The sequence below is a fragment of the Mastigoproctus giganteus genome, chromosome 3 (assembly GCF_048544385.1).
Source record: "Mastigoproctus giganteus isolate SK-2022 chromosome 3, ASM4854438v1, whole genome shotgun sequence".
Taxonomy (NCBI): Eukaryota; Metazoa; Arthropoda; class Arachnida; order Uropygi; family Thelyphonidae; genus Mastigoproctus; species Mastigoproctus giganteus.
Window position 1 is genome coordinate 189,955,194 of NC_143577.1, and position 27,214 is coordinate 189,982,407.

General features: G+C 37.3%; 1 protein-coding gene across 1 annotated transcript; it reads left to right on the plus strand.

The window, feature by feature from the left end:
- The first annotated feature begins 1,329 nt into the window (after positions 1-1,329).
- Positions 1,330-25,071, plus strand: LOC150088502 (uncharacterized). The gene is made up of 10 exons (XM_090370197.1): positions 1,330-1,383; positions 6,053-6,426; positions 7,408-7,546; positions 8,493-8,617; positions 10,542-10,666; positions 17,469-17,629; positions 21,940-22,038; positions 23,899-23,998; positions 24,673-24,736; positions 24,990-25,071. The coding sequence occupies exons 1-10, from the start codon at positions 1,330-1,332 to the stop codon at positions 25,069-25,071; spliced, it is 1,323 nt and encodes a 440-aa protein (XP_090226323.1).
- Positions 25,072-27,214: the final 2,143 nt, after the last annotated feature.

Below are 27,214 nucleotides of genomic sequence, written 5' to 3' on the forward strand. Positions count from 1 at the left end.
GTCATCAATCTTTTAATGGTTTACCTATTTATGTTGCAGAATGTTATAGCGGGTAATTCAGTGACTGCAGGGTTGGAAACCTGGACATCTACAATAGTAGGGTAGGCCCAATAGATCTTCAGGAAAGTGTACGTTTGGTAAACAAATCCTGCCGCACAAACCAAAAATACAATGATTTTTATGCACCGCTGAAGAACATTTTGTGCTCCAAAGATCTCAGGAATTCCCGTAATTAAAGATCTTCTACATACATTTCGAAAATAACGGCGAAATGATGACGGATTCTTGTGATCAATGTGAGATACCCGATAAGGAGCCTTCATTTTACTCTTAGGCACCTGTATGGAAAGGAAAAAAAATCAAACATGAAGTATTATAAAGACAGCAACAACATAAAGACTCAATAATGACTGATAGCTCTTCGCAATAGTAAAACTCTGCGAATAGAAAGCTCTTTGCTATTATTAGAGATTTCTGGAGATTTTGGATATGTCTAAGGCTCTAGTTCACAATTTGTTTATAACGGACCTTTCGATGGAGCGTCGTGTAAAATTTCCCATTGTATTAATAGTAAAATAATAAAAAAAATACAAAAATTCATCACCTTGTCCTACAAAGTATGGGGGTAAATATGACGTATACGTTTAGCAATACTTAATAAAAATCAGGCATGTACTTGAAATTAAAGAAGTCATAGCCAAGCTTACCTCCTTCTGCCTTCGAGAATCATGTTTGCCGTCTATCCAGACCATTGCTTTGGCTAATTCTGAATCCTATGTGAAGTTATAGAAGCATTATAGACTACATTGGAAAAGAAATTTATTTTTATATTCAGAATTTTTAAACAAAATAGTATAACAGCAAATTGATCGTAAACATCGCATAGTGATCGTATCGAACGCTTTCACCATGCAATCATACTTTATATTTATGGTCAATTTACTGCTAAATCATTTCTTAATAGTCCTGCATTTCAATTTCTGCAAGTCCAAACAGTTTTTTTAGTATAAATTATAGTTTTTCAATTTCATACGGAACAGAAGTAAAACAAGATATTAAGGTATTAACTTTATAAATCAATCCACGAAACTCTCCATAAACTATAAATTTCGAAGTCAAAATTACCCGTAATGCAAATTTTATGACCGAGTTTTGCAGCTGACACTTAAAACGTTATTGCTGCATAATAGTAACCAGTTCCAGCTGAATGTCAAAGACTGTCATATTACTTTCCAAAGATGTGTCATCCTAGTCAAAAAAGATTCCGCCTGCAGGGATCTTGACCTAATTTGGGAAGAACGGCTCTCTTTAGGGCAATACTTTGACATTATGAAGACCAAGACATACGCAGTTACGTGGGCAATTATGCAGGAGCTAGTGGATGTAAGGGACCCCACTCTAATGCCACAGTACATAAAAAAGATGCAGCTTTCCGATCCTACTCTATGTTTCTGCTATTTGGTCCTCGCCTCTCAAGCACAGCTCACCAGATTCTTTGGGATATTGGATCCTACTGGCTAGGTGGACGACCGCTCACGATTTCAAAATCGGTCCTCTATACCATCCTTGGCCTAACTCCACTTTTCTCAGGGAAGACACACGCCCCATTGATTTCAAACATCATCAGCTACTCAAACTTGGAGAGACGGGCATGCAATCGTGTAAGATCTTCACTGCGGGCTTCTGTCAACAATTTTGTGTCTCAAGGATATGTTTCCATCTAACACAATTGGTCTCTATAATGCTTTTGACACAGATCCCTTCAAATTTTGTAATGACAACAGCTACAGAAATTGCGCACCAGTTCATTGATATATTCACGACGCCTATATCTAACGTGGGAAAGGCTACTACACTTAATTGTGAGGGCTAGCTCTTCATAAAAACTTAGAATACTTCTGGCATACTACCAGTGTAAAACGCATGATGAAGCTTCCATTGCATTTTCAGAAGAGGCGTTAAGGAAAATGCCATATAAACATTCTGGAAAAATGTATTTTAATCCTGGCTGTATTTTAACTTTAAATAAGTTTGCATGTTATCCTGGTGATGGTGATAGATTAATCTGTAAACCTTGCATGTTACCATGGTCCTATAAATAATATAATTACTATTCAACTGAACTGTAAATTGTAATACTATTTAAAATTTAATTTTATACTATTGAATTGTAAATTGTTAATATTATGTACCAGCATTGTAACTTGTATTAAGCTCTCATTGCTTTCAGGCTGTCTAGGGGGCAAAACCTCGTATTTAAACAAAAAGATAATCATAATAATACTTTGCCCAAAAAGGGTTTTAGGGCTGAAAGCTACCGGAAATTTACTAGACGAAGAAGTTACTGCCACGCATCATTTTGTTTCGTAGTAAATTACTGTAGTAGGTGAAATGACATCGTTTTTGTCACATAATATTGCGAATGCCTTCACAACGAATTACCATGATAGAATATTTTTCATAACATACAACGATATATACACTAAGACACTAATTCTCCGATTACTCCTTTCTTTGTACTTCTAAATTGATCTCAACGTTCCATATGTTGTAAAGTATCAGCCCATTGTCTTTAAAATAGTTTTCTAAGATAAGAAGCCAAAATTTCGTATTGAATTTTCAAATTAAATAAATAGACTTTCATTGGTAGAATTTCTTTTGTATACTACCATCGTTATCTCTCTCGCTTATCAAGAAGGCTAGCTTCAATTTTCTAGTAGTAAAGAACCAATTAGTAGAGATGCTGAAGGTTTTTTTGTTATTAATGACTTTAAATAATTGTTCATTTAGCTACTACAATACCAGACAATCCTAATTATACACTTAATCTTCATCCTGTCATCATCAAGAACCCATCTAAGTACGCAGTTAATGTATTTTAACTCTGGGTGCCGTACATAACGCTGCTGATGATTTCTGGAAGAGCAACCATGACAATGATCAAATACAAAGGCAAGAAGATTCATAAATCAATAAAATGGAAAATTATAAAACACAGACATTAACAACAACTATTACCTCTACGTTCTATAACTCTTCTACCTTTCAGAAATTTTCACCTGTTTTGATCAATAAATGTTTAGTGAAGGATGTTACCCCTCTTAGATTATTGGCTGACTACAGTCAAGTGACCTATTAGACGAAATGTCCATATTCAGAAAGGCTATTGAAAGATTAATTCAAATTCCACGTCTCCCACCGACTACTCAGCTACGTTGTGAAAAAGGTCCATAAAAATCCTTCGCGTCATTGAAGAGTTTCGAACTCAGGTCTTCTCCACCTGGTGTGGAGAGAACGGTGGAAAAGGTGAACGGTGGTAGTAACTGTGCTACCAGCGAGGGGTTGATTTAAAATTGCGGAAAAGTTTCACACCACAATAAAATCATTTATGTTCTGAACACATGACAACTCCTTTACCAGAGCAAGGGCAAATGATCAATCCCCAATGGCGCAAAGAGAAATTCGTCAATCTACATGGAAAACCCCATTAAGAAGATGGCTCCTTCGTGGTTCTGAATGTTTGGAACTTTTTATTTTTGATGGAAATTTTATGAAGGTTATATATACCTCATGTCATCTTACTGGTTGGTTGCTGTATGGTTTTTAGGCGTATCAGCAACTTGGACCATATTACGCCGTATATAATGTCTGTAAAATGCGTGTGTTCTGTGTTCGATTTGCTGTTTGTTGGACGAAAAACCCGAGCTCCGGGAAACAAAATCACCAGATACCCTCGCTGAACCCGACTAATAATCAACCAAGTTTGATAAAGGCCCATAAAAATTCCTCGCGTCTTTGAAGGGGTTGGAACCTAGGTCTTTTTCACCTGGTGTGGGAAAGGCAGTGGATATATAAATTATGCTACCATTCTTAATTCCGGTACTTCAGAATTGCCACTACAAAACTGAGCAGTTAAACTGCCCTATTCAAGTAGCCAGTTTGAAAATCATGAAATGCTGTCGTATATTTGAAATGCGGTGAGATCCTTCAGGTATCCGAAATTTATTCACTCTTGAACTATCTGGGAGTTGCTATAAGCGATTCCTGTGGGCTTGTAAGAGATATCCAGACAGCCTGCATTGCTGGCTTATAGAAATGCAAAACTAGAGGGAATCAGTCTACATTTTCAAGAGAAAGTGGACACTGCAAACTTCATCGGAAGCTATTGCAACCAGTGTTATTTTTGTTATGACGCTAATGAACTGTGTCACTCTATCGGATCTCGAGAGTAGCACATCAGTTATAACCATTATCTTCCCACACCATATGAAAAGAATTATATTCGAATGTTATCAATGACGTGAGGAACTTTTATGGTATTTTTTACACAGTGGCTGAATGAATCTGGCTCTTAGAGGATTGCATGGTTTTTTTTTTTCTTCCATCCACGATACGAGGGGTTTTAGTCCATCAAGAGAGCAAACAGACCACACAAAGTGTGCAATTTACAGACCACAATACGCTGTGGCTGAATGAGCTTTCTTTCAGAGAATCTCTATCAAGAAAATGTTTGTGGAGGCCAACTAGAATCAAAAATATGCATTGCCTGATGAAAATGCTGTCCAATTTCTTCTGATAGACTCTGCAGATATTTTGAATATGCAAATATTTTTGTAAGTAAAATTATTCAGCAGTTATTGCGTATTTAATTTCAAATATGTTCGCTGAACGATGACCATCGTTGATACATAAGGTATGGAACTGTGTCGATATACTTCATGCATTAACGATGCAAAAAATATCCACGCAGGATGCATTAAAGTATTCAAGAAAAAAGTTTCTGCACAAACTTACATTATGTACCCATTTATAAATTATTGTTTTGGGTGTATATGCATCTACTATTGTATATTTAAAGAGTTGCCCCAGTTCTAGCAATTTAAGGTTGGATAATGATGTGTGGTAATCATAAAGTATTTAGCGATTGTACCATCAAACCGGTCGCCAATCACGAGATCATAAATGATCCATGACAATTCGATCGTTAAGGCTTTCATAGTACAATCACAAATAGTTCTTGACCCACGAGCGAACACAGTAAAGGCCTAAAGAGCAGCGTAAACATTTGTTTGAAAGACTTCTTCAGCCAGAAGAGAATAATATTTGCAATAAACCAGGTAAGACTCGATTTCTCCTTGACTTTTGTAATTCATCAGAGCAGTCAAATTCCGGGTCATTTACAATTGCTTTCCCTTTATAGTGCGGTTTTATAAATAATAAAGTTAAATTGAAAACCAGTAAAATTACCATGCCATGTTACAAATATTTATATCCTAAAAATTAAACAGATACAAAAACAACAACTTTGAATAAAATTAATCCTTTCCTTCCTGGGCTGTTTGCTCGAAGAGAAAGAAAACGTAGCTTAACATCTTTGCATTCAATCTGGAATAAAGATCCAGAAGAATATTCTAGATAAGGCCTGACTTTTTGAAAAGAATTGAACTTTCTTATTCAAATGTATAGCAATATTTTTTATAAGAGAAAGCGGTGACCATGAAATCAGAATTGGCCCTCAGACCTTCACAGGGACACCAAAAGCCATTCACTGAAAATTTCGTTTGCTTCCGATTATCCTTTTGCAATAATTTATGAGAATTAGAAATAGATTTTCATTTATTTGGACTTCTTTAGGAAGAGATTGGGTGATGGAAGGACGCTGTAAAATAGACATTGAACCAAAGCTGTTCACCCAGCAATTCCCAGGGTTCATATGCCAAAAAGTTGGTGTTGACACGATCATTCTTTAATGAATAACGCACTCACACCCAAAACACACTTTCATTTATAAGTACACTGTATAAAGAATCAACTTATCTGATAACTCTATTCTTGTTCCTTTTTTTTCTTAATCCAATTTTACAGAGAGTGTTTCCATTTAAAATTTAAAACAGCAAGAAAGGGCAAAATCAAGAAATTGAACCGCAGATAACCCAAAGAAGAAGTACACGAAATAAAAACATTCTCTGCACTTATGTATGTTCTATGATAAATGTTAAGAAACTTTAGTTTCTTAACACTACATCTCTTATGATTATTCTTTTATTTGCAGTTCAAGATGTGGCACTCCTCAAATCAGTTGAGAAATCATCAGTCAAGAATGAGAGTACACCCTGATAAAGGAAAAGAAGAATCAAAAAATAACGCAGAAGATCCTCTCAGAAAAGGAAGGTGGTCTTTTAGTCGATATTCAAAATACCTCTGCAAGAAATCGCTTATTACTGGAATACCAGAGATTGTGACCACTAAGCATTCAATACGAAGAGCTATAAAGATTATTGTTTTTCTTTTGTGCGTAGCTGGTTTCTTCTACCAAACTGGAGTTTTCTTGCAAATCTTTCTCGAATACCCTGAAAGCGTTGACGTGCAGGTTTCCAGTCCAAGTACATTTGTAATGCCAGCTGTCACAATCTGTAATAGAAATAGGTAGGTAAAATAAATGGATTAGAACTAAATGTTCCTGATATATGTTATTTGCTTAATTTGTAATATTTTTCAATTTCAGAATTCTTCATTTATCGAACTTTTTCATTTATGAATATAAAACTAACTTTATTAATTTTTTTTTATCTTTCCTTCAAGTAGTTGCCATAAGCTGCAACACTTAAATGTGTTATGAGACTCTTGAAGAAATTCCAAGAAGAATTTAAGGTTTTAGAAGTCAGCGTTTTAATAAAATTGACTGGGAAAGTTTTGAGGAGGCGTATGCTCTGATGATTACATAAGAAATAAAACTATTCTTTCAAAATAACGCTAATGTCATCCATGTGTGTATGAGTGGTAAAATGTGCAATACGAAATAGTCAGTTTGAGAATGGTATGAACACTTATTCACAAGATTACTACCTCCAGGGCATTCAGTTCTCAGAATAAGAAAATTGGATATCGATTAATGAAGTGCTCGGTATTCTTCACCTTCGAAAAAGCAGGATCTGCAGTTTACAGAGACGTCTGGGAGAAGGATTTGGAATGGGGTGGACCTTTATAGAAATCCCAGGCATGAGTTGTAGAATTAAAATCTGCTAAATATACTGGCCAACTAAAATAAGCAAAAAAGTCTCAGTGAACATCGCAAATGAACCGTTTTCGATATATGCACATTTTCTGTTAAGATCCACCACTGACTGTGGGAGCACTAGTTTATCAAAAAGCTGTGAAGGAACATGGTTCGCCCTATCCACAAAACAGGGAAACCGACCATGGAATTTACACTCTTTAAAGCCACGATTTATATTTGATTCCACAATATCTTTGGCACATACTCTAAACAACCAACTAAACCCTATAAAATAAGTTCAGTACATTCCGGAAGTTATATTTGCAGTTGATCAACTGAAGGGGGTAAATTTAGACTCCCTGGAATTCTATAAACATTTCAATCTTGATTTTTTATTAATTTTTTAAAAGGTTACTTCGAGAAGATGTGTGTACCGAAGAACCTTCTCTGTGCAGGCTGAAAAACGAAACGCAGCTTTGCAAGGACAGTCCTCATTTCTGTCAGTATTCTCCAAGTTTGGATAACACCAACCCCAATAATTATCTATACGTAAGTACTATTCTTTGATAAGATTGTTATGTGACACGTAAAAAGAAACAAGTAAGTTGAAAGTTTGTCACACGTGCTTGTAAAAAATATAATAAATTATACAATTTTACACAATTTAAAATAATAATGTGACACTATTATAGGAAGAGTTCGCTTCCTATATTCTGGAGATTATAATAGTTGAAACTAAAGCAAAAAAATGTTTTCACTCCAAGGTTGGTTGTTGCAGGGTTCTAGGTGCATTTGCAACTTTGGTCACATTGCGGTCCGCGAGGACTTTAACTCCAAGGGTCAGTAGACCAAGGAAGATTTGACGAAACTGTTTTACCTTTGTTGGATAGTCTCTGAGTGCTAAAAAAGTCAGAGTTTCTATAATCAACGCGTTTGCAGCCATTATATAGGGGCTGACTGAACAGCTTGTTCTGTCTGAAAATAATCGCTGAGGAAGACAGAGAGAGATACCTGCATAGCGATGTCAACAACATGAAGGAGGAGACTGTTGCCTTGAAGTGATGGTGGAGTGGAATAAAAAGTTATCACTCAATGCACACCAACTGTTCATATACGAAAGTAGAAATTTTATTATTTTTTTTAATCAATTATTTTTAAAGGGAAAATGTTACCACATTTTTTAAAAATTAATGTAGTAAATATTTAAAATGTTTTAAATATTCAAAATATTTCGAATGTTCTAAATATTGAAAAAAGCTTTATAGATGTTAAACTCATGTTTATATATTTTATAAATTTAGGTTTTATAAATATTTTTAAAATATAGTTTTTAATTTTTTAAATTAAATTGATTTTAACTATAAAAAAAGTTAAATATATTTGATCAGAACCAAAATGTGATTTGCCACACATATTCTGGAATAAAAAAACAGCCATGAATATCTTATACTTATGTACACGTTTTTATTCTATTTCATTTATTTTTTACAAACAGGTTCCGAATATGACTCTTGTTAAGAAAGAAAATTCTTGGGAATTTTTAAATCGCTTCAAGGTGGATTACTCTGAAGTACTACTTGGATGTTATCGAATAATTAACGGAAGGAAGATGTCATGCAAGTAAGTATAGTTCTGGACACCACCGGAAAAAAATTATATGCTCCAAAAAAGTTAAAAGAATAGTATTCTCTAACTAACAGGATAACAGTATCGTTTTAGTATTGACGTATGAAAAGCAGGATCAATGGCTATCTTGCCTTAACGAATAATTAATTTATGGGCGGATGGGTGGGTTTTTGCAAATAGAACAATATGGGAATAAAATTGACTTAAAATTTTGAATTTGCGTAAGATTATACCGAGATGGAGCTAAACGAAACGCATAGGATAATATAATGTGCAAGAGTTAGTATACAAAAGGATAATATACAAAATGTATCACTGCTTACCCACAATCGAGGTGACTTCGTCTGGGATCAACCACCCGAATTGAAAGTAAAATATCAATAAGGGGTTCTCGGTTTCAGTGATGATCAATATGAACTAAAGCGAAATCAATTTTGAAGTCGAATAACCAAATAATCATCATATAAGTTGGTGTATTATAATTTGGTAATAAGGTGGTGTAATATAATTTGGTAATAATTGGGTAATAATTTCGTGTAATAGTGTATATTGATCATCACAGAAACAGAGAACCCCTTATTGCTGTTTTACTTTCAGTTTGGGTGGTTGACCCATGACGAAGTCACCTAGATTGTGGTAACAACGATAAGTTTTGCATATTATCCTTTTGTTATTGAACTGGCTGTTAGTGTCTTTGCACCAACTGTCAAAGTCGATAATTGGCATCCTTTTAATTGTATCTCATATTGTGAATACCTTCACAACGAATGGCAGAGGTATCGCATTGCTTGGAATAAGTAGCGCTTCACCAGTGGAGAAAACTAATGTTACTTATTCTCAGCCGATACTACCACCTAGACTCTACCGTTTCGAAGCTGATTGGCTTCTCATCTTGCCCACCCACCGATAAGAACCCAATCAGTTTCGAAACGGTTCCACGAATAGAATAATACTTTAAATTCTTGGGGCAGTCACGAAAACGGAGGAGCACACGTCTAATTATTTGCAATTGATTGTTGAAAACCTCATTTTATCCAAATACCGGACATTTGAAGATTCGAATGGGAAGGGGAAGTCTGGCATTTATAATATGTGGATATTCAGATTTATACTTCGTTATGGTGAGATCCTCTTGTAACTTATATTCGCACTCCAGTTAATTAAAATTTCCCCATTATCCAAATTTAACAAATTCCACGAATGCACTGAGAGACGATAAACTATATTATTTGAATCGTTTGTAAGATAGTGGGGGAGGGCTTGCTGATATTTACAAGAGCTATTTTTTTTAAATAGGAACAGAAGACAAGTTTTATGTACATTTTCTTGAAAATGTTTCTGATTTTGTTTGCGTGTGAATGGTTTACGGTAAGGACACTTTTTTTTGCTGAAATTCTGAAACGGATCATTCCTATATTCGGGAGTGGTCAGTTCTATAATTCTGAAAGGGATGGTTCCTGTGAGGTGAGGGAGATGAATTACTGCATGTGTTTATGAGACACGTGTCGTTAATTCTTGCGATCTCACATCTCAGGGCCGTGTCATAATTCCGTTTACTGAGGAGGGAATAGGCTTTGGCATGAAAGATTGAAATTCTGCACTAAGTCTATACGTGAAGATCAATATTTTAGTATTAAGTACTAAACCACACTGCTCTAGCAGATGCAAGAAATTGGGCAATTGAAACAGAATTTTAGAAAACAAGACTTCGCCCCGAAAGAGATTGTCTGATAATGAACATTAAGATGAAGTTAGAATGATAAGAGGAGGAAACTTTTAGAATCCACTTCTGCAACATTTTAGATAGCACAATCCACTGATTGAAAGATAGGTTTGAGGGGATAGTGAAACATAACGGTAAACTACAATATGGATTTAGAAATTGTACTTTATTATTACGATTATTGTTATCTTTCAGGGAGGATCATCACTACGTCGCTGTACCCGTAATAGATGACAATGATCTTCCAAACTATTGCTATTCCTACTTTTCTTTGTGGAACAAACCAAATGGTGAACTAGAAAAGTTATCCACTTCTATCAGTAAGTCATTCGCAATATCTAAAAGAAAATATAAAATTTATTAATTTCATTTCTACTTATGTGCAGATAAAATGATCAGAATCGCTAAGGATCAGAAAACGTCCAGGAATACCATAAAATCATAAATTTCTATTACATGATGAAGATGAAGAAACGTTCTTCCAGTTCTCTTTAGCTTTTGCCTTTGTTTATTTTGGCACCAATGCAACTTAGGCGATGAGGCACAGTATATTGGGCCTATACGCCGATGAGCCAAAACGTAATGGTCACCTACCTAATATGACATTGGTCCTCCACCTGCAGTCAAAATAGCTCGTATCCGGCGAGGCATGGGCGCTACAAGATTTCTAAATGTGTCTTGTAGTATCTGGTAACAACACGTCACCTGCAGATCCTTATCCATTATCAACATTATCCTGCTGAAAGACTGCATGGCCACAGGGTAAGACCATTGCTGTGAAAGGCTGTACCTGGTCAGCAATGATGTTTAGTAGTAGTAGTAGTAGTAGTAGTAGTAGTGGCACATGATGCAAGAAAGCAAGTGTAGGAGCTTGTGCAGCATCAGCCAAAAAAAAAAAAAAATCACACCATTCCCTCCAAATGCCTGTCCAGTTCCTCCTTAAATTTATTTAACCTATCAACTTCCACAACGACAGATGGAAGTTTGTTCCGGCAATTAACCACCCGCTGGCTAAAGGCAAATTTCCGCACATCTATTCTACATCTGTCCTTTCTTAATTTGAACTTATGTCCCCGTAGGTTGGTAATCTGAACAAGTGGAAGGATCCCATCAGAATTCAGCGTGCTCAACCCATTCAAGGCCTTATAGACCTCAATCAGATCACCGCGCAGGTGCCTAGTCTCCAGCCACTGCAATTTGCAGAACTTAAGCCTCTCTTGATAAGAGAATCCCTTCATTCCCCTCACCAATCGTGTTGCTCTTCTCTGTACACGCTCAAGCAAATCTACATCCTTCCTAAAATGAGGCCTCCAGACCTGTACGCAGTACTCAAGGCGTGGCCTGACCATTGCCTTATACAGAGGGACAATCACCTCCTTTTCCCTGCTAGCAAAATTCCTATATATCATTGACAAAACCCCATGACCCGCCCTAGCAGCCTGTCTGCACTGCTCAGAAAACTTCATATCTGACTGCACAATTACTCCCAGGTCTTTTTCATCTTCTACCACCTTAAGTGTATTACCACACAGTTGGTACGTTTCTCTGGGGTTACTTCTACCCATATGCAGTAGTTTGCATTTGTGAAGGTTACAACTTCAGTTGCCACTTCTTAGCCCATCTGCCCAAATTATCTAGATCCTGTTGTAGTAGCACACTGCCATTACTGTCATTAACAACCTTGCCAACCTTTGTGTCATCTGCAAACTTCGACATTAAGCCTGATATACCTTCATCAATATCATTGATAAATACACAAAACAACAGTGGACCCAACATCGAACCCTGTGGGACTCCACTAATAACATTAGTCCACGAAGAGCAGCACCCATTGATTACCACCCTCTGTCTTCTCCCACTTAACCATCCTTTTATCCATTGTAGCAACTTACCCTTAATACCATTCTGCTCCAATTTGTACAATAGTCTTCCATGCGCAACAGTGTCAAAAGCTTTCCTGAAATCCAAGTATATGATACCAAAATTACTTTTTGCATCCAGTTCCTTTGTGACCACATCATAATAACCAATCAAATTTGTCAGACAAGACTTTCCCTTAACAAACCCATGCTGTGTTTGAATTATTGCTGCAGTCTTGTCTAGATGATCCTGCAATGCATCTTTAACCAGCGACTCCATTATTTTACCCGGAACAGAAGTTAAACTAACTGGTCTGTAATTACTCGTGTCACCCTTCGATCCACCTTTGTGAATTGGGGACACATTTGCATATCTCCAGTCCGTGGGAACCTCCCCTGAGTCCAAGGATGCTCTCATAATTATGGCTAAGGGTTTGCTTAGTTGCTTTGCCGCCTCCTTTAAAATAACTGGATAGATCCCATCCACCCCAGGTGCCTTTCTTATGTTTAACTTCAACAATTTCTCCTCCACTTTGCTTTCAGTTATTACAAAATCATTAAGCACATTGCTACAATTTGATAACCTTCTTCCATTTTCAAACTGTAATAAATCCTCACGTGTGAATGTAGATGCAAAATACTCATTCAGTTTGTTTGCTATCTGAGCAGGATCATCAACAGTCGAACCATCGATGTCAAGTGGACCAATCATATTCATCCCCTTCCTTTTAGAGTTTATATAAGTAAAGAAATCCTTGCTGTTTTTCTTAGCATCTTTTGCCACAGATTTCTCGTAATCCGCATTCGCCTGCGAAACCTCCTTTGTGACCTGATTACAGACAAGCTTATATCTGCCACAGGCTTCTGCGTCACCTGATAATTTATATGCATCCCATGCATTTTTCTTCTCTGTCAAGAGTCTCATTAGTTCATTTGATAACCATTTAGGCCTAAACCTTGAACGATATTTCTTAATCGGTATATAAAGTCTAGTAGCTTCCACGATTAATTCCTTGAATGCTTCCTACTTAGAATTTACTGTTTGTAACATCGTCAGTTGATCCCACTGTACAGAACTTAAAAACTGTCTGAGACCACTGTACTCCCCTTTACGGAAGCAAAAACCCTTTCCTTTACCCCTGACGGTAGTTACCTCTTTGAGTAAATCCCACTTCAGCACACTGTGATCACTGCCACCTAGTGGTTCCTTTATCTGCAAATTCTTAATACACGAATGATCACTGCTGATAACCAGATCAAGAGTGTTACTTTCTCTGGTTGCCTCTCGAACATGCTGCTGCAGAAAACAATCATCCAATAAATCCACAAAAGTCTGACTAGTGTGTGAGTGACCAACCCACAAGTTCCAGTCAATATCTGGGAAGTTAAAATCCCCCATTATAAGACATTCTGATTTACTGGCTCACTCTATTTCTCTGTACAATTGTTCATTGTACTCATTCGAGTCATTAGGCCTATAACACACTCCTACTCTTATTTTTCCTTTCGCAGTGCTTATCTCACACCAAACTGACTCAACAGAGCACAGTTCATCTATATTAACTGGGTGCACTTCCTTTGATTTTATGTTTTTCTTAATTAACAGCATAACACCCCTTCCCTTTCTGTCCTGTCTATCCTATTAGGTAGGTGGTAGACGTCAGAGTGCCCGGCACATGGATGACTGGAGCCAGGGTTCCACCAGAACATCTCCCAAAGCATGACACGGCCGCCACGGCTTGTTTTCGTTCCACGGCGCATCCAGGTGCCATCACTTCCCCAGGTAAACGACGAACACATACCCGGTCGTCCACATGGTGCAACAGGAAACATGATTCATCGGACCAGACGACCTTCTTCCAATCTCTCAAGGTCCAGTTTCGATGCTCCTTGCCCATTGTAGGCGCTGTCTCCGGTGAACCGTGATTAGCATGGGCACTCGGAGCGGCCTGCGGCTACGCAGTCCTATTTTTAGCAGGGTTCGATGTACTGTGTGTTGTGACACATTACTCCCATCATCAGCATTCCAATTACCGGCGAGTTGCACCACAGTCTCCCGTCTGTTGCCACGTACCATCCGGGAGAGCCTTCGCTCACCTCGAGCATCGATGAGCGATGGTCGTCCAACACCTAGCCGGCGGTTTCCCCCTCCTGGGACCACATTCGTAGGTAGTAACCACGGCTGACAGTGAGCATCCCACCAGCCGTGCTGCTTCGGATATGCTCTGACCCAGTCGCCTGACCATTACAATTTGGCCTTTGTCAAACTCGCTTAAGTCCGCTGCCTTTCCCATCCGAAGAACAAGGGTAACACTGATTAACGGAGCTCAGAGTCAGGTGTTTTTTATACCGTGTGCCGACCCGCGCACGCACTGTAGTTCACCTGCAGTTGCTTCGATTTGCATAACGACTCGTTTACGTTATCGTTTACCTGGATGAAGAAATTGAATTTCATCGAGACCGACGAACTTTAAAAATTAATTAAAAATTTCGCGTCGTAACGAAGTTCGAATATGGATCATTTTCATATGGTGGAAGAAGAACGTTGGTTACCCCTGAGCTAATCGATAGGGTGCTTATTCTTGAGTGTTCAACCCAACAAAAAATACATATACGATGGAAGGCTGAAGATATAATAAGAAAAATTCATAGCATAGGGCAGTTGTGCTAACCCAAAAAATACGCAGTCCAATCATTGAGTTACAACAATAAAAACTCAGATATCAAAGAAAACGGCACTTGATGGAATCACATCGAATATTTTGTGAAATATGCTTGTATTTTCATGAATAATAATCATAAATTCCTCAAACTAACGAGTGAGGGAGAAACGCTTACATAATTCGGGTAGTCAATGGAATGTGATTACGACAGCCATGTAACTTTCAAACGAGTTGTAAGGCAACTTACAAGACCAATAACTTTGGTTCTCTCTATAAATTTTGATGTTTCCAATATTCATGGTGTTTCTGGTACTTTCGGTGCTAAATCTAAAACAGTTGTTTTACAAATAGTAAGAATTTTCTTTCTTAGATACATATTCCATATATACGCGATACGCATTCCACTTCCTTTGTGACTGACAGGTGAACTATCCGGGACGGGTTTAGATATGTCTACATCTGCAAATCACGTAGTCATTATTATTAATTCTATCATCCAGCTATGGGGAAGAGTCAAACGCCTTCCGGTGGTCAATGTAGGCCCTATACAGGTTGCAGTGATTCTTGTAGGTTTGCTTTATAAATTCCGCGTTAATGAACAATTGCTCCTTGCATCCTCTGCTCATCTGCCAACATCCCTTCTGTTGCTATCCAAATGGTTTGATATCTTCTTTGGTATGCAGCTGGTCAGTATCTTGGACATCTTTGAGAGACAGGTGTCAGGTCTGTACTTTTCCGGATTGTTGTTTCTATGTGCTTAGCCTTTTGGTAAGCGATTCCTTGAGAAAGAGACTCTGGAATTGTGTCAGGGTGCTGTTTTATTATTATTATTATTATTGCTCTTATATTTTATATTACGGGTATTGCTACTAAGTGCACAGGGTAGTTGTTGTTGTGTCTGGTGTTACTGTTGGTCGAGGAACTCTCTGACTATCCTACAGGTGTTCCGGATTGCGATTTTCCAGAGTTCCTTGTTGATGTTCTCTGGGAGCCATATTGCTACTATGCTCTTATGTAGAGTCTTTTGTACATCCCGATCATCGTGCCAAATCGAAATGCTCCTTACTTGTTGCATATGCCACATCTCTTTGATCTCCTGTCTTAGGCTCGTGTGTACTTCTTGATTTTTCCTCATGGGTTTTCTGCAGGTTGCCAGTGTTGGGCACCGCTATGTCAATAAAATAGGTAGCCTTTTCCTTTTTGTCATCAAGGGTTATGTCCAGTTTGTTGTTCGTGATTGTCTTGTCCGTTATTATGCCGCGGTCCTAGTACAGCTTGTGGGTTGGAGTTTTCAGCACTGCCTGGGGTTCATACATTTAGTACGTTATACTTTCTTTGATCAACTAACATTTCCTTGCCCGCTTCTGATATATTATCCTGGCTACCTGGTTGTGCTTATGAATGTATTCGGTCTGGGTCATCACCTTGCATCCTGCGGTAATGTGTTGGATCGTGTCTGAGGCCAGGTGGCATCGCCGATCTGGCTAATTTTCGATGTATTTTCTATAATTCTTGGTGTTGATTATCTGGCCTTGGATGGTGGCGAGCATGGATCCTTCAGTCTCGGAGAAGAGCGTCCCACTCGTGAGCTATGCATTTGAAGCAATTTTATCTATGTGGTCTTGATGGAGCTTATTGTAGTGTCTGCCATGGAGCATCTTCTTTACCATGTTTCTGGCTTCATTTGTGTCGTCTGAACGGGATATTATTATTATTATTTGTTTATTGATCAAACATCCCTGTACAGAAATTATCTAGTAGGGCTGCTCATATATACATCCATCAAAACTTATTAGGTAGTATGATAAAATAACGTTAAATAAATAAAGAGCAATAATTTTATAAGAATCATTTCCACTATTAATTGAATCACAAAGTGAATTTATTATACAGTATTTACTCAGTCTTTTAAGAGTCTTTTCATACACGATTAAGCGCCATATTAATGTTTTGTACAGAGTTACTCAGAGTTCATAGACCTTATCTGTTGTGATTACTCTTCGTTCCTGATTCTACATTAAATTTGTCGTTTGATGTATACCTCAGTTGCAATTGTATTCCTGTAGGTTTTTTCTATCAAGTTCTAAAATATTAGCAGGGAACATATGCCTTAATACCTCTGTGTTATGGAGAGCACTACGAAGACTATGGGATTAGTTCAGCCTGGCTTCAGGACGTGGTCTGACCATGCGGTTCTCAATTTGAGGGAATCTAATCATTGTACTCGAAGTAATCGTAAGGTGATCATCTGAATCCACGGGACTACGTTTAAGTTTGCATATAATATGGCTTTTGATATTTTAAAGGGTTTTTCGACAATCGTAGCAACAGGTACTCCAGGTTGAGAAACTTCCTAATGTAGAGGAAGTATCTGGGGCAGAGGACAAATTTGTCGAAGCACACAGAGAAACAGGAACGTTGTATCTTTGGATGTACTGAGTCTCCTGCGAAGTGTTTCTTCTACATTTTACCAATATTCGCTTGCCGGTATAAGACACAGATAACAGATCAGCTGCAACATAAAACGGTGGAAAAATATTGTTTTAAATTACTTGTTTCCTTATTTTCCTAAAGAAACATTTCTTTCAATATTTATATAGGTTTACGCTTCACCCTGGAGCTTCAGGGATATGACTCCGTTGACGAAACACAAACTCCGGAAATGCTGATTGCTCTGCATGTTCCTTACAGTCAAATCAATCCTTATCGTGATGGGTATGTCCTTAAAGGCGGTTATGACTATGCCATCTTTGTGAATAAGGTAGGGATAAATCGGGAAGTAGATTCCAAAATGTACTTCATGTTAAATTTCATGTTTGAAAGTAGTGTCTGTGTTAGCTAACATTGTGTATTTAATAGATTTGTGTGAATTTCTAAACCTGCAGTCCCCTGCAGTCCTATTAGTAACCAAAAGTAACCATTTGAAAGTTAAACTCGTGTCATACAGCTTTGTAACGATTGTTAATACTTTATTAACAATCGGTACAATATTTTATTAACAATCGGTACAATACTTTATTAACAAACGATACAAAGTATTGTTAATACTCTATTAACAATCGGTACAATTCATCGGTAACAATCTGTGGGTAAAGTCGGTTTTTACCCATCTATTGGGTAAAAAAGAGACTTTATTAGCAATCAGAACAAAGCCACTTACTGGGAAAAAAAAGCACGGTTGCTGATTGGTATGTAAAGTTGAATGCGATATTTTGTAACATAAGTTTTATTAGTTTGACCTTTTAATGCAAGAGCGATTCTTTCTGATTCCTCAAGTTTGAAGTAAATATTTCTTTGAACATAACAAAATCCTTGTAGGCAATGCCGCTTGTATGCCTGTGAATTTTCTTATTTATGTTAACGTGATTTTCATTATTTAGTAGTTTGCTAATTATATAACTTTGCATAGAAGCTCTTATAAATCTACTGAATAAACGTCAGAAACGATTAATAAACGTAATAATAAAAAAACTACAGCAAAATTCCTATGGACAGCAATTTGATTATGAATGCAAAATTATACTGGTTGTGTGCGCTTTTTAATTTAAGATAAAAGTAAGAAGGATTAATTAAGTCCCGCTTCTTAAAAGAATTAATTATGGGGCATATTGTCTCTCGACATCTTCTCAAGCACCCTTCAAGACCAATAAGGGAAACTTTTCGAATGACAAACGAGAAATGTAGGAGAAATCTCAGGTATCTATTATTAAATAAAAACAAAAAAACCTAATGAAAACAAAGAAATTTAAAATTTAACTTTAGCAATATTTTAAAAGATTTAACGATCAATATTTTCTAGCGATCTTTAACGAAATATTTCATATAACTTCTTATTATGCTATACATACAGTAGCGGAAAAAAAACCATCATCTTAAAAAAAGTAACATTTGTAGTGAAACGTATAAGATATTGTTTGATTACAGTCATTTTGTTTGTGCAAAGCAAAGGTATTGCGTCAGATAACGCCTCTATTGCACATCAGACAGTAATTGCAAGGTATTGCATCAGCCGAATCTATAAATACGGCGTTGGAAGGGTATACACAATCATTAATATCCTGTTTTGCGGAAGTGTGAGCATAGCTCCATATGTTCAGTTGACACCAAGAAAAAAAAGTGTAGCTGTTGCTCTGTTCGAGGAAGGGCTATTTACGCGTGCTATCGCTGATAAAATAGGCTGCCACCAGTCAACAGTATTCCGGGTGCTGAAATTAAAGCGTGAAACCAGTGATGTGAAGAGAAGACCTGGATCAGGCCGTAAGAGAGTGACTACGCCTTCCGAGATCGATATTTGAAACGGCTGTGCCTTCGTAATCGCCATGCTAGTGGTCCTGATCTACAATTTGACTTTGAGATGGCCACTGGTGTTGAAATAAGTCCAGGAACTCTCCAAAGACTGTCCAAATGAAGAAGAAACGACTTGCTTGGGCTAAGGCGCCTCCGTATCCAGGTCAGCAGGAGCAGCAGTGCGTAGCACACGCTTCTTGATTAGAGTGAGGTTCGATCCCATGACCACCAAATACGGAGGATGTGGAAAGGTCAGGGAATGACCACCGCATATCCCCGGAGCAATATGGCCTTAGTTGCTAATGCTCCTAAAAACCAAATAAACAACAAACAGCTTGGGCTAAAACAACGCATGTTTCATGGACAAAAGAGCAATGGGACACCGTCATCTTTTCTGATGAATCGAAATTCAACCTGCATGCTCGGATGGGAAACGATATGCTAAAAGACGAAAATCGGAGGCATACCATCCTGACTGCATAACACCGACTGTAAAGTTTCCCGACGACCAGATGATATTTGAATGCATAACAAGAAAAGGGATGGGGCGAATCAAGTTTATTAATGGAACGGTGAATGCAGAAACCTACGCTGCTATCTTGGATGAGTGCCTGAGACCTATTATTAGAGATCACCACACAGATGTCCAAACTGCATTTTTCAAGAGGACTCAGCGCCTTGCCACACAGCAAAATTGATAAGTTTTATACTATGTAGATTTAATGACGAGTTTGTCTTCTTGTCTCACAAGGCTTAAAAGATACTTACACCAATGTTTTCCTTCGTTTGTCTCTCTTAAGGTGCAGTCATACCTCAGAAATGCTGGCATTACAGTGTTGGACTGGTCGGGTAATTTCAACCCTGTTGAAATTTCGGTACATAATGTCTTCTAAAATTGCTCCCAAGGAGCCAACAAGTAAGATTCAACTACAAAAGAGCACTGTAAGGGTGTGGTACCACGAAATTGGGCAACTGTATATCCAGAAGTTGATCAACTCTATGCGCGATCGTTGCAAGGCTGCAATTGCAGCTCGAGGAGGAACAAAATATTGAGGACTTATTTTTCTGATTTACAGTACATAATACTATTACGTTAACTTGTCATTTCAGTTTGTATACGTAAATGCAATAAAATGTATGTTTGGTTGTCATGATTGCTAATTGCATGATTTCTCATATTTCGCATTTTATCCTTCGGGAAGATATTTATGGCAATTAAGTACATCAGGTGAAGTCTTTTTATTGGATTTCATTCACAGAGATATGCAGAGTCCAGTCACAATATTATGACACCCCCAATGCAGACATCACACACGCCTAGCGAATCATACAGCGCACGTGTCAAGTTCACACACAGCAACCATATAAGGCTTGATGTTCGACATTCGTGAACAAAGTAATAGCCTCTGTTATGGGCAAAGCACGCGACCTATCAGACCTGGAAAAAAAGGGATGATCATGGGCTATCGGGCCAGGGCTGCCAGAATTTCCGAAACAGTGGACGTTATGAAATGCTCACGTGCTGCAGTGGTGAAAGTGTATCGAGACTGGACGAATGGGGCAGTTTTGACGACCCGTTGTGCCAACTGTGGAGCCCCATACGCCTTTGATCCCAGAGGTGAACGTCGGCTGAAACGGTTGGTCAGGACCGATCGGCGCGCTACTGTTGCTCAACTGGCCGTCCAAATGAAACGTGGTGCCACCAGAAAGATCTACAACGTGACAGTGCAGCGAACTCTGTTGAGCATTGGGCTCCGGAGCAGACGCTTGGTAACATCACCCATGCTGACGGCCTTTCATCGCAAACCGTCGTCAGTTCGTACAGCAATACGGACACTGGACCCCGGTCGAGTGACAACGGGTGGCCTTCTCCAATGAGTCACGGTTTCTGCTCCACCGAGTGGATGAACTGAGTGGAGCAGAAACCATGACCGGGACACGATTTTTGGCAGAAGGCAGGCTGGTGGGGGTAGCGTTATAGTCTGGGGAATGTTTTTTATTGGCATGGCTTGGGTCCGCTGATACCTCTGGAGGGCATTCTGAACGCAAACGGTTACCTATCGATCTTCGCCGATCAGGTACACCCGTACATGTTGACCGCGTTCCCTGGGGACGATGGTATCTATCAGCAAGACAATGTGCCATGCCATCTCTCCAGAATTGTCGGTGAGTGGTTTGAGAAGCACAACGAAGACTTCAAGCTACTCCCTTGGCCACCGAATTCTCCGGATCTTAACCCAATTGAAAATCTATGGGATCACCTTGATCGACACATCAGACGGAGGATCCTCCGCCAAGTTACCTATAGAAACTCCGTGGTGCACTGCAGTCTGCATGGACACAGATATCCGTAGAAACCTTCCGCGGACTTATTGAGTCCCTCTCACGGCGACTGGTTGCGGTGCATGCTGCGAAAAGCGCATATTCTGGATGCTAGGTACAGCATCAGACATAAAAAATAATTACCCACTTTCATTCCTTTTAATAATTTGTACACTCCTTTAACTTTATTCAAACAATATTAGGTGAATATAGAGATTAGGTGGAAGTTCATCCCAACCACAAATTACTCTCTGAAGGAATATTTCTGATGATGGTACTAGAATGGATGGTTGCTTCTATTTTGAAACCTTTTCCATTTTAAATTTGTCCCCTTATGTGTTCGGCAAAAAACGTAAGATGCAATCAGCATTTTTTATAATTTAGCTGGTAAATTAATTACAAAGGTCTTGCATTAATCTTCTCGTTAATCTTCTAAAATTTTCTATTATCTTTATTTAATAGATTGAAACTCAAAGCCTAAAAGCACCATATAAAACTAATTGCGAGGATTACATTGCTGAATGGAAGAAAAACAACGGAACAGGCCCATTAAACAAAAAAGTAAGTCAGTAGAAATTATTTATTTTCACAGTTTGGTTTAAACAAAAACGAATTTTCTACTAATAAGTTTCCATGCAGACTACGTGACAAAAATGAAAGTAAAGTATCTTATATTTAAATGAAGCTTTTAATTAGGAACGAAATATGATCTAGCAAACCTAGAGGATATAGACATCTTAGAACACCACGTACCTGCAAGTGGCGTCATATGCTAATCCTGTGTCCAGACCATCCATGACTAGATGCTAATTTCTAACAAACGCATTATAAAAACGTTCGCTTTAGTTTTCACCATTAGCTCTACAAAGGATCTATTTCATCGAAAGCCATATTGATTTTGGTCTTTTAGTGTTTCGGAGTCAAGGATCCACGTAAGTCGTTTAAGTACCATATTTTGTAGGATCTTGCTGTGGCAAATAGTAAGAGAAGTAGGCTGATTATTTGTTCAGAGAAGACTTGTAGCGTCCTGGATTGGGAACAGCTAAGATAATTGAAAGTAGCGAGAAAGAGGATAATTCTCTGTCTAAAGATAATAACGAGCATAGTGCAGTTTCATTTAGTTCTTTTATCAGGAGATATTAATCCCATCTGAACCAGTGGAAGTATTGGATGTTTTTAATCGGGATTCTTTTACTGCAGATATTATAAAGGGCTGGTTATAAGAAAGAAAGCAACCAGTACTAAAGATTTTCTGCTGAGTCTTTGATTTTTTTGAAAAGGTGGATCATATAACGGTATTGTAGTATGTTGTAGTAGTAATGGGGTTTTAGGAGCTTCAGCGACTAAGGTCATATTGCTCCGTGTATATTGTCTGTAAATTGAGTGTGTTTTAAGGTCCATTTTCTGTTTCCCCGACGAAAAACTCGAGTTTCTGGGAGAAAAATACTATGCTCTCTTCGTCCGAGACCGATTAACTCAGACATGTTGTGAAAAAGGCCCATAAACATTTCTCACATCATCGACTGGACACGAACTCAGGTTTCTTCCAGCCGGTGTGGGAAGACTCTGATTCCACCAACTGTGCTACCTACGAGGACACGATGCTATTGTGGACACTTGAGAAAAGATTTTGTCTAAAGAATTTGCTATTTCGCTGATTTAGCTTCTGTCCATTTTAATTTAAAATGGACAAGGAGTAGGAGGATATAAATTGCTGAATTTTCTTCCAAATAAGTCTGGTGTTTGTCTTTTGTTGTAGTGGAAGCAAATTGGATCCAAGAGTCTTGTTTTGCTTTACGTCTGATTTTTAAGGATTTCCCTTTTAGTTTCTTATAGCTGATGAGTTTAGAGGTGGTAGGGTGTCTGCGATACAGGTTCTATCCTTTATTCTTTACACGTTTTGCTTTTTTTGCAATCATCATTCCCCCAGTGATTACTATGCCTCCATGGAGCATGTGAAGATTCCGGTATAGCAGTGATAGCCGTAGTTAAAATCTTGCTTGAACATGCGATGTTGGGGATGCATAGATGGATATGGATGCAAACGTTTCAGTTTCCTAATACGATAAGTTAAGAAGCAGAAAGACGTATAAAAAGTGATCACAAAGATCAATTTTTAAATGTCTTGAAGTAGCGCATAGCTACTTTTGTAAGTAGTTTTGAACTCTGTAATGTGCCTTCCTCCTACTGAGTTATTTCGTCTAAACTTGTGTAACATTTTGAGAAACCACCTAAAGTTTTTCGAAAACAGTTTGAAAAAGCAGTTGATATTATTTCTTACAATATAGGAGAAAGTTGCAATTTTTGGGCATATCATCAAAGATTTTTTAAAATCCTTTTTCACTTAAATTTTTAAAACATTTTAATTTTATGCTATAATAAAACTTATCTTTGTAACCTCTCTGTAAATGTAAATTCCAGATGTGCATTGAAAAATGCAAATTAGATGTTCTGACTACACAAGGACGCTGCATCGATCCAAGCATTGCATATCCACATAACATGCAGGTGTGCGAAAAAGGTAAGATAAAGTAATTTACAACTTTTGCTTTCTCTCAAGGTGTATTTGGTTTGAATGTTGTTAGTGTTTACTCTAAACAAGAATATAATTGAAATAAGTGACGTTATGAAACTCACCATTGTAAGTTGCGCTGATCCTAGTAGTCAGGTGCTTCGAATTTGTGATTGCGATTTACCATATCCTTTGAAAACGGGCTGGAACCTGTCTAGAAACTGTTCCGTTAAACCAGAAGTGAAGGAAGAAGAGACAAAAGGATGTGGCAGATAAAAGTAGACAACCCAAGTCTCATAGGGAATAAAAATTGGAGTCAGCTAGTTTTGTCTTTATCTGCCGCATTATTCTGTCCCTAACTCTTGAAAGAACCTTGACAGAAACCATAACCAGGGTTCCATCTCACCACCTGCAATTACTCAGTTGTAGAATCATGTGCATCCATCTCAGTTTCCTGTTACTAAGTGATGTTTATGGTTACTTTTATTACAAGAAGGGAATTAAATTCGAATATTCATTATACGTTTCCTAATAGACACAGCAAACACATTCCAGATATAAAGTAATTTTAAACCCAACATGATATCAATTTTATTTCAAGATCCACAATGGCAATTGTTATTTTGTGACATCGAATTTATATTTTCATTTCATTATAAAATTACATTTATCATTGATTTCAGGAAACAACAAATTTATGGAGCATATTTTCTCTGAGTGTTCGAAACGATGCCCACAGCCATGCCAGTAAGTATTGGTACACTAATTCCTTAAAGTTCTCCTTTCATTCCTGAATTTCTCACCCCTTAAAAAGCTATGCATCAATAAAAAATTATAAAATTTCAGTTTAGGAGAAAGCGTAATTTTTAAAATGTTTTAATAAAAATTAAAAAATATATATTGAAACATTTTGCTTAAAGTTAGTTTATTACGAATTTCCTTTTATAAAAGTACTGTATTTGAAATAAAACAGAACCTGTTTCTTTTTTGTTTTTTTAAGTGAAGAATCCTACACACTTCGGATCGAAAGGAAACAAGCCATGTTATCCTTTGTTAGTATCTATAGCTTATTTACTACATAAAATATTTAAATTGTAAAACTTGCTTTTAAAAACATTGCAGAGAATTAAATATGCTCAATATGTGCAGTGATTAATTTGTGATGTAAAATCTAAAAAAAAAAATACATATTAATTATAATCAATTTATTAAATTTCAAATGTCAAAGTTCACTTTGAGCCGTTGATATAATTTTAACATATATATATTTTAAAATAGTTAATATATATATTTTAATTTTAATAAAGTTTAAAATAATAAAGATCTTTATTAATTTTAATAAAGATATTAATTATATAATTAAAACCCCGACTAATCATATTTTTAAAAATTTTCCATTTCGGCCCTTTCTTTCAGTACAAAAAAAATTAATAAAAAACTCAAATCTTTATGAAAAAAAAAAAGAATTCAAATTAATCATTACACGAGAATTTCTGTTTAATATAGATATATCGAATATGGGTTCTTTATATTGTAAAGTGCTTCTAATATCGAAATACATTCTATGACGTTGAAATTACAGCACCCTGAAGGAATAGGAATATGGAGGGACACTTAGAGTAATGGTAGTTGCAGACGCTAATGTTGAACGCATTTAGTGACACAAAATGATGCTTTCAATGTACAAATTAATATGACGTAAATCAACCACGTTGCGGATCCTCTGAGTTCGGCATTGAGCCGAATAGCCTCCTGCAGTATTTTCCAGCAGATCCTTGGTCCATGCAGCTGGCATGGACCACGGATCTGGTGGATCTATAGATGGCTTTCCATCGTGGTTGTTTGTGTCCGGTTACTATGATTATTATTCTTGGTCAAGGAACTCTTTTACTGTTCTACAGGTGTTCAGAATCGTAGCTTCTTAGAGTTCCATGTGAGTGCTTTCTGGGAGGCCTATTTTTTTTTCTAGTTTCTTATGCAGGTTCTTGTTATTATAAACGTTTTCTCCTTTATGGGATTTCTTTTCCTCCTCGTGATGAGTACTGGTATCAAGTAGATACCACCCTCTTGTCCCCTGCCCCTCATCCAACCTCTAATCCACCGATGGATCTTCTCTGTTAATTTAATTATGTATTATTGTATTTTTTATACAATTGCATCTTTATAAATATAAAAAACAAAACCTCGAATAAAGGAGTAGAAGAAAACTGAAGGTGTAAACAAGAGCCATTCTTTGCGTAAAGCAAAGAGTAATGATATTTATGCTGATGAATTAAAATTATGAAGTTCTAATTCGGACGCGTTATATCATACATTAAGATAATTCCAGAATTGCAAATAACTCGTTTAAAGAAAAGAAAATAACATCTTCCTCCTCATTAGCACAAAATCTATAGGATAAGCTTCAAATTGTAATCTGTGATTACAAAAAATTAAGAAGAGAAGACAGAATAATTATATAATTATAATAAAATCAGAGGTGCATTCAAACAAAGTAGCTGATATTTAAATTTTTGACAAAGAAAAAGAAGTTTACTTTTAATTGTTACATTCGATATTTTTTTTGTACTAATTATAATATTATTATATTTTTCAGTGTAGCTCGGATGACTATTCTTGCAGGTAAGATTTATTTGTAGTAGTTGCAGAATTCGCATCGGCACTAAGCCCTTATGCTGCGTGTACTGTATACTGCCTGTAAATTGCCTGTTCTGTGGTTGATTTTCTGTTTGTTGCACGAAAAAACCCCTAGTTTCAGTAAGAAAAAACCGTATTAACCCTCATTTGGGACTGACTAACTCAGTCACGTTGAAAAAGGCCCATTAAAAGTTCTCACATCTACGGTACTCGAACTCGGGTCTTTTCCAACCGGTGTGGGGAGGAGGCCAATTGTACCAACCGTGTTACTCACGTGGGCTGTGACGAAGGCGTATTGTCTGATTTTGCAGATAATATAACAGTTGGCAGTGCGGTTAATCAGAGGAATCAAGCACGCCGCATACAAGGTACTGTATATGGGCAGCAGTAGTCCCAGAATAACATACCAATTATGTATTTCACACTAAAAGTGTTGAAGAGCGAAAGAAGAATGGGGGAGGTAACTGTAGTCCAAAAAGTGGTTCTCTGAGCAGTGCACATAGACTGCAACAGAGCTTATGCGATTATATCAATGATATACAGGAACTTTGCCAGCAAGGACAATGATGCGATTATTCCATTGCAAAA